Source organism: Carassius carassius, chromosome 15 (genome assembly GCF_963082965.1).
Source record: "Carassius carassius chromosome 15, fCarCar2.1, whole genome shotgun sequence".
Taxonomy (NCBI): Eukaryota; Metazoa; Chordata; class Actinopteri; order Cypriniformes; family Cyprinidae; genus Carassius; species Carassius carassius.
Window position 1 is genome coordinate 11,617,667 of NC_081769.1, and position 9,180 is coordinate 11,626,846.

At 40.0% G+C, this 9,180-nt stretch overlaps 1 protein-coding gene across 1 annotated transcript; it reads left to right on the forward strand.

The window, feature by feature from the left end:
* The first annotated feature begins 576 nt into the window (after positions 1–576).
* Positions 577–2,586, forward strand: LOC132158093 (cholecystokinin). Its single transcript, XM_059567363.1, has 3 exons — positions 577–702; positions 1,593–1,835; positions 2,153–2,586. The coding sequence occupies exons 2-3, from the start codon at positions 1,595–1,597 to the stop codon at positions 2,281–2,283; spliced, it is 372 nt and encodes a 123-aa protein (XP_059423346.1). The 5' UTR covers positions 577–702; positions 1,593–1,594; the 3' UTR covers positions 2,284–2,586.
* Positions 2,587–9,180: the final 6,594 nt, after the last annotated feature.

Genomic DNA, 9,180 nt, shown 5'->3' on the forward strand with positions numbered 1-9,180 from the left:
GATTATATAAAATCCTTTGTGATTTAATAAAATATACTTTAATATATTATACTATATATCAAAACTATATCAAATGATTTATTAATTAAGATACAATTATCTATATGAATGTTATGACTATCAGGTGTAAGGTTTGTTGGTGTGTTAGTTTTTTTTTTTTACTTTGCATGGTTTTTGTACAGTACTGTGGTGGGTCGTCAGTTGTATGTCTTATGAAAACTGGGTACTGAAAAAAAAATTAAACATTTAGAGCCACGGATACAGGGTGTTAGACAGTGCAATGCACATTAAAGTTGTCAGCATCCATAACACAAAAATCTGCATCCTTGGACCCTTAAGGGGGAGGAAACTCAGTTGTTGTGGAGGTTTGTGCATATTTGTAATTAGGATGGTCTGACCTCTGGAGATCCCCCGGTCCCCTTGAATGACAATGTCACAATCTGTATCCTGTGAGAATACCCTGCTGCTCTCGGTTCTGCGTCAAGCTTGCGCAAATACACAACCTCATTCATATACACTGACAGTGGAATTGCGCCTGTCACTACGTGGGTCAAACAGAGCCAGCCCACTCAGAGCGCTATTTAAGGGCCTCTTTTGCACAGTGCAGCGAAGTTTCAGATACGCACTTGTTCTGCAGTAAGCGTGTGTTCTCCATCTCTCTCTCTCTCTCTCTCCTCCTCTCTGCCAGAGTTTCACCTGAAGGTATGATCTCAATTTTTCTTATATTTGAATGTGGAGTGTTGTATGCTTCTGTATAAAATCACTAAGGCTACAGTTGTGTAAAATATTGTGTAATATTATATATTGTGTATTATGTAATATGTCCCATGGTTCTGAATTTTAGTTTGTAGATTTTAAATAAAAGATAAGGAGATATGAAGTGTGTGAATGAGATGCGCTAGTAATGATGCAGTTTCGACACAAATTTCAATTTCAGATCCTTTTGCTGTTTCTTCTTGGCTTGAAGGGTTATTAGATTTTTAGTATCTCAACAAAAAAATTAAACTAAATAAAATCATTGTTTGAAAGAAAGAAAGAAAGAAAGAAAGAAAGAAAGAAAGAAAGAAAGAAAGAAAGAAAGCCATTAAGTCAAAATTTGTAACCCAGAAATCAGTTAGATGGACCTCTTCGACAAATGGGTTTGATCAGAAACTGGTGAAATAAACTGAAAAACCCATATTTGAGATCTACCAATGTTACACATGGCTACCCAATTAGTTTGTATATCTGGTGTTTAATTCAAACATATTTACACTTTGTGTAAAATATGTATTATAAATATTATAAACATATTTATAATTTACACACTCTGTAACTGTGCTGGGTTTCATGTCTTGAATGGAAGCAGGAAAGTCTCAGTGCTCTTTCTTTTAGAAATCGTTTTTATTTATTTTGATGGAGGATCTTTTAATGAAATTTAGCATTTTAATATTTTTAAGTTTGATGTGAAATCAGGTAAAAATCTGTTCGCTAGACTTAAATGAATTTTAGAACCTTTTTTACTCATTAAGGTGTATTTTGCAAATGCTCAAATGAATAGGATTTTAATGAAGCAATATTAAAGCTCTAACATGTGTGTCTGTTTATTTCAGCCATGAACACTGGAATCTGTGTGTGTGTGCTGCTGGCTGCCCTCTCCACCAGCAGTTGCCTTTCTCTCCCCGCAGTCTCAGAAGATGGGGGGCAGTCTGATCTCGGGATCGTAATGGAACACACACGCCACACCCGTGCAGCACCCTCAAGTGGACAACTCAGTCTGCTGTCCAAAGCAGAGGATGATGAAGTGCCCCGCAGCAGTTTGACTGAACTACTGGCCAGAATCATCTCCACCAAAGGTGGAATTCTCGTTTCAAAAGAACTGAACTTTTATAAATTGTCCCTTATGCATATTATGTTATAGCCTTTATAAACTATGATAATTCAATTTCAATAGCATTTCAATTGCATTAACTTTGGTCAATTAGAGTTATATTGTCCTATTTAAGATTTCTATTGATCCTCTACTACAGCAACAGGAATGACATAATAATAATATAATAAATAATATGTCTACTAATGATTTATTTCTAGATGTATATATAAATAGATAGACATGTCAGCAATTTCCAAAGGTTCCTGTTCCTGTAATAAATTAATATGTCTTTTCATGCAGGTACATATCGCAGAAGCCCCTCTCCAAAAAGCAAGTCCATGGGCAACAATCACAGAATAAAGGACAGAGATTACTTGGGATGGATGGATTTTGGTCGACGGAGTGCAGAGGAGTATGAATACTCCTCATAAGATCTTTTCAACAAATCATGTTAATCAACTTTATTAGCCAATCATTTGTACAGAGTCACCCATTTCAATGTCAATGAAATCAAAGTCTGAGAGCTCGGTCTGATGTAAATTTGTTTGTAAAATGGAGATAATGCAATATATAAATATATGTGTCCATCTATGTATATTTATTTTGCAGAAAAAAAAACGAGTGAGAATGTAGTCTCAACTGCTTTTATTCTCATAACTCATGTATATATGATTTTATCCTCACTTTAGACATATCACAGGTGTCTCGAATAAATCATTGCCTTAACTCACTCATCCAAAGTCTCATGGCTATCGTAACTCATTGTACACTTGAAATGTAGAAAGAAAAATCGTGTGGCATAGAAATATCCAAGTTTGACCAGTATAACGTGCATTTTGGACCATTAAACAACACTAACAAAGAAAAAAAAAAAACCTGTGGATTAAGAAAAACTAAATCAACAGGCCATTTAGCTTTTAGCTTTTCTTAGCTTGTAGCTTTGATTTTATTATCTAAGCTGAATCCACCACAGATCAGTGAAGCCATTTGTGTGGTGTTGAGGGACCAAGCTAACAGATTACAGTTAATGATCTTATTATGAAAGCTTTCTCTTATTGGCCCCCGAAGCTAAACGGCTAGCATTACAGCACTAGCACCACGAGTAGCCTTCAAATCCAATTCTCTTCCCATTGCCTGAGGGACAGATTAGAGTTCAGGCAATAATACTCAAATCTGCAGAACAGGGTGAGAGACAGAGAGAGAAACACATGCAGACGGTTAGACAGGGAGACGACGCTCCATGGTTTATTGCGCAAAACACTTGAGTTAGCACATAATGGATGAATCGTAGGCTGATGATTGCCAGCGAATGAAGAGCTACACCAAACAAAAAGAGCCATTATGCCACAGGTGTGCCTTAGTGAAAGAGATTTCATTCTGTTAGACAATATAAAGTGAACCAATAAATGCGCACTTATACACAGTGCCGAACATGAAAAGGTTTGCAAACAGGGCAATTAAATGTGTTCTGGCAATGTAGATACATTGTCTGAGCCAACTAGCTAATTCTCTTATTCCCCCCTTCTTCACACATAGACAAATGCATCTTTGAAGTGTTTTTCACTGACGGATACCAAAGAGTTTGGTTTTTCTTTATTGAACACAGGTAAGACAACTTCAAGTCCTATAATGCAGAATGGTTGTTTAGGGACTGGACTCGTGCTAAAATGACACTTACTTCATTGTACCCAAATTTCCTGGATTATATAACAACACAATAGTCATACCTAAGGAAAGACCTGAGATAATTAACTTACAATTCACTTACTCTTTTGAGATACTTAATTTAATTTAATGAATTATGATGACTGGCACGATGGATTATGATGACTGTATGCAATGAACTGACATATTATTTGCAGAAATACATTATAAACTGAGGTTTATTACTTGGTGTTTTGGAGCTTGTTCAGATCCCTGATCTAAAGTATGAGCAATAATAATGTCACATGCTTTCAACATGTTCATATATAATATTTTATGCTAGAATCCACATGATTGAATGCTAGGACTAGACAGTATAGTTTCCAGCCCTGCTCCAACACACCTGTCTGTAATTATCAAGTGCTCCCGAATATCTTAATTAGCTGGTTTAGGTGTGCTTGATTTGGTTGGAGCTGAATTTAGCAGGAAGGCAGATCTCCAGGGACAGGATTGGGCATACTCAGAGTCGGATGAAAAAGAGGATTAAATTATTAAAGGGATATTGTTATGTTTAACAAAACAAGTGAAAAGAGAGTTTCGGGTGAATGCTAGTTTACTCAGTGGACTTCAGCGGCAACAGAATGGAATATGGTACAACTGTGAAACATGCGCATCATCATGACTTCACGACAGTATTACTACAACAGATAATAACAATGAAGAACTGGACTGCAATCACAACATCCCCCTCCCTCCAAGATTAAGTATGAAACGTAGCTTGAAAGTCCTGGAATTGTGCAGGACATGTCGTTGTCTTCACAGGGCGAGTTCTCATAGGGGCATATTCAGATTGTGGGCTCTGACAGCATTCGGTTCTTGCTTCATGTCTGGTGACTACATCAGGAGCCAGATTTAATGGCGGCAGAATTTGGTCCATAGGTCGGTCCAGGTTTTCCTCCATAACAGAGGGAGTGGGCACTCTTCGAAGACAACTGGCATGCCAGCAGGATCCATTAGCTAGTTCAAAAGGGACTGCTCCAAGTTGCTGTTTGAGCTGGAGGGGCTGAGAGAGGAAAGAGCCAAATCTTTCTAAATCTTGTGTTGCGATTGCACAGCCTGCTCAACGGTAGTTTCCTGTCAAGCATGAGACAGGCAGAGGACACCCCAGTGGTAGCATGTTGGGTAGCGCGATAATGCAAGAGGGTCTGGGAGAAAGCAGCCTTAAATGGGAAAACCTTGGGCAAGGTATGCACTTATGCCATTAGCTTGAGGATGGTAGAAGGCAGTGCGTATATGGGCTTTGCCCTTGGCAGCTAGGTACGATGAAAACACACTAGAAACAAACTGCAGGCCATTGTCAGTGGTAATGGCCCGTGGGATTGCCCATCGGGGAAAAGAGTTGCTCCAGGAAATCAACCATTGCGGAGGATGTAACTGAGCCCATAGGCACAACCTCAGGCCGCTTTGAGTGGAGGTCATACACCACAACTAGGAACCACTGATGGTGAGGAACAGAGGCAAGCTCTCCACAAATGTTTATCTGTAGATGATCCCATGGCTTTGTGGGCCAGCCAACAGGTTACAAAGGTGGCAGTGTTGGAGCACCTGTTTTACCACTAAGCAGACAAGATGCACAGTCTTGTACAAGAGCTTCTTGCTCTCTGTCAATCCCTGGCCACCAAACCAAATCTTGGCACCTCTGCTTCAGTTTAACTATCTGTACATGACCCTTGTGTGCCATTGACGGCACCTGTCCCCTAAGGGACTGAGGAATGAATGCTCGGTGTCCCCGTGCAATGCATGACTCACCCCAACATGTCAGTTCTGCCCTGACTCGGGAGAAAGGTTTCAGGTCAGCGCTTACCCGAGCTGGTCAGCTGTTCTGAATGTAGATGCTCAGGGTAATGTAGAGTGGGTCTGCTGCAGACTCTCGCTTAAGTTCTTCAAGAGACACTGCAACCTTTAAGGGCTCATAAACTAACTGCACAAGGTAAATATATCTATATCTATATCTGACTCTGGCTGCTTGGGTGAGCTTGTTGACTCAGCAGCTGAACGTGACAGGAAATCTGCAATCACGTTGTCTTTTCCAGGAGTGAACAGCAGCTGGTAGTTGTACTGATTCAACCTGTCGGCCTATCGGTGAAGCCTGAGGGGCTTGTGGTCTGTTCTGAAAGTAAAGGATCATCCATATATATACATGTGCCAGCACCGACATGGCCAAATGCAGGCCAACGGCTCTCTCTCTCGCACTGAGTATTTCTGTTCCACAGTACTTAGAGCCTGTCATAGAGGGGCAGTAATTTCAGAATACTGAGGTAAGAACCTGAGATAGTAAGCAATCATGCTGAGTAAGGATGCAAGCTGTCCAGCTGAGGTTGGCACTGGAAGGTTGAGAATGACTTCAACATTGGACTGCAATGGTGCAATACCTGAGCTGGACACCCAAAAGCCCACAAAGTCTATTGCTGGGACAGCAATGCAAATTTTCCTTTGTTCAATGTCAGATTGCATCTAGACAGAGCTGTGAACACCCATCTGAGGCATTCGTCATGAGTGGCCACGTCCTTTCCATGTACTACAATACAATATAAGTACACAGCCGTACCTGGGAGCCCTTCTAGGACAGTAGCCATGATTTAACTTAGGCCAAATGGAATTTAGGCCTTAAAACAGAACAACCCCATGTGAGTCATGAATGCAGTCACCTTTCAGCTGTCCTCATGCAGGGGTATCTGCAAGTAACCTTGCTTAAGATCCAGCTTTGTGGACACTGAGGAAACATAGAAGAGTGTTGTGAGTACCTGTCAGCAGTGGGTATTTTTCTGACAGCCTTGTTAGGCCCCCGAAGGTCAATGCAGAGACGTATGCCTCCAGACTGATTTTGCACAATCACAAGATTTGAGACCAAACTGGAAGCATCAATGGCCTCAAAGAGGTCTGCAGCTAGCATGCCCTGTAGTTAAGTGGTGACCTTGTTGCGCATGGCGAGATGCACTCATTGCAGTGACTAGATTACAAGTGGTACATCTAGGTTAAGCAGGGGTTTGTTGGAAAAAGCAGAGAGGCAGACTAAACCACTGAATAGAGCGGGAAACTCTGTCTGCAATGGAGAGTCCACCTGAAGGATGGTTGCACCACTGTTGTCATGTAGAGAAAAGTCAAGGCTAAGGAACAGGTCAAAACCCAGGATATTAGCACCATGCTGAGTAATGTAAAATAGAAACTCTGATAAACGTTTTCGCCCATATTATACTGGCAGTTTAAAAACAATGCTGGCTTGGCCATGACCACAGAGCTTCAGAAGTGATGGTTGTAACTCAGCATCAGAGAAATTTTTATTGTAAGTGGCCACATTAAGCAATGACACTTTAGCTCCTGTGTCAAGAAGCAGTGGAATGCAACAGTCTTTCAGCTGCACACCACATGTAGAGAAAGTGACTGAGTGAGGACCAATTACATGAATTACTGCTGGTGAAGGCTGCACACTAGACTTTGATCTGCACCACCTTGCAAAGTGGTTGAGCTTACCACAATTCCTACACTTTTGCCGATAGCTGGGCAGTCTGGGGACCTGTTGGCATGGTGAATTGAGCCACAGTTGTCACATTTCCGTCTTTGTTGACTTGACTGAGGATGTGTTTGCTGGATGATTGCACCTGCTGGCTGGAACTCCTCATGACTGTATTTACAGGTACAGAGGTGACATCAGTTTTAACTGCATTAGTCTCTGCTATTTTAGCTGCACACTGTTTAGCTTCTTGAGTGCCAGAGTGAGAGACTTATCCAAAGTAAGTCTATCATCTTCCATAAGCAGCCTCTCTCTGTCCAATGCACTGTTTTTTCAATAAGTTGGTCTCTAATTAATTTGTCACAGAGTGCACTAAATTTGCATGGCTCAGTAAGGCTTTTTAAATCAGTGGCAAACTGACTGGCTGACTCATACGATCATTGGCATCATTGTATGAAATGTATGTGTTTCAACAGCAGTCTTTTGAAAATGTTCTTTTAGCCATGCAACAGCGTCAGAGTACTTTGCAGCGCCGAGCATCTGGAAGATCAGTAATCCTTATGCGCAGAGACAATGGAGTAGAAGTGGAAGAGATGCCTTCTCCCGTCCAGGACATCATCCAAACCCCCGGCTAGAAGGTATGTCTAAAACGACACATACCATCGATCCCACAGCATAACAGGTTCACCAGCGTGGGGCAGAAATGGTTCAGGGGGAGGCAGAGATAAAGCCATCCTCATCGCCAAATGTTATGTTCAACAAAACATGTGCAAACAGAGCTTTGGGTGAATGTGTACTCAAAGAACTACAGCGGCAACAGAACGGAATATGGTACAACTGTGAAGCATGCACATCAGCATGACTTCACTACAGTATTACAGTATTAGTATTACAGCTGAGGTGAGGAGTGTGATGTTGAGATGCGCACTGGCGGTTTAGCCAGTCACTATACACTGAGCCAGATGACCAATCTGAGCCCATTGCATATATCTGAGGGAGTGGTGTAGAATAAAGGTAAATTATGTATCTTAAAGAACCTGTGATTCTGTGAATGTGTGATGGTTGTTATGGCCTTTCCTGAAAGTCTTACCTTGAAGGTCATGAAACCAGGTCTGGAGATGTTTTGCAAACTCAGCCTTCTCTTCTGCACTTGCCTTAGTGTTGGCTATTGGCAGAAATGATCAAATAAGAAATCTTAGAGACAGTTCCTTAAGATGATTATAATAAGATGTCTAAATCAGGTACTTTAATGTGTAACATGTTATTGATTATTGCATTATTGGGGTCCAATCAGAATTCTGAATATTAATATTAACTAAATCTAGTGTATATACAAACAAAGTGGTCTAAAATCATTTGGAGAATTTTGGACTAAAACATTACCAAAAAAACAAAAACAAATTTTTTTTAGAATGTTTATAATTGTTTTCATTAGATATAAATACATTAAAAAGCTGGCACCTGTAAACAAGTTAAAATAGCTTTGCTTTTCTGAACCTAGATAAATTTTTTAACCTACTGGTCTCTATGATGTTTTTGATGGATACAGTATATGAAATCAGTCCTACTCCCATGTTGTGTTTTGCTACCCAGTATATTTACTGTGCATTGTATGACAATGTTTGAAAATAACCTTACCTTGCAGGTATGGAAACCAAAGCTGACACTTCTTGCTGAACTCATCATCCCCTTTAGCTGATGGTTTTACTAAAAGGGCTAATGTAATGAAAAAAAAAAGTATTATTTATTTAAATGGTGCAACTTCAAGAGTCCTTCTTTACTGTAAAAATAAAATGTATTTTAAAATGTTGTCAATAATTACTTATTTTTGGTGTTCTTACCATGACAATTTGGAAACCAATTCTCCAGTTTCTCTTGAAACAGAGAACGGTTCCTTTCAACATCTCTTGCAATTTAAATCATTGCTGGATAAAACAATCACTTTGAGCGTATTAGACTTTCCACTCTTTCTACACACTGTTCATTAGCTCTTGATCAACTCCTCACACACTACACAGAATTAGAGTTTTCCACCACTGTTATACTAAGGTGTTTCCACGACATCATAATGTTCATTCTAAAAAATAACCAACATTCTTCACAATTGTTTGTGGACATCTTCACTTATTATAACTATTAAAAAAGCCCAGGAATGTTCAAAAATACATTGCAT

What these genes read in the sequence shown, in the direction of transcription:
- LOC132158093 (XM_059567363.1), top strand. Translation starts at nt 1,595, where the DNA reads ATGAACACTGGAATCTGTGTGTGTGTGCTGCTGGCTGCCCTCTCCACC. An exon ending in CAGAATCATCTCCACCAAAG is followed by an intron (nt 1,836 to 2,152) that starts GTGGAATTCTCG and finishes CTTTTCATGCAG; the next exon opens with GTACATATCGCAGAAGCCCC.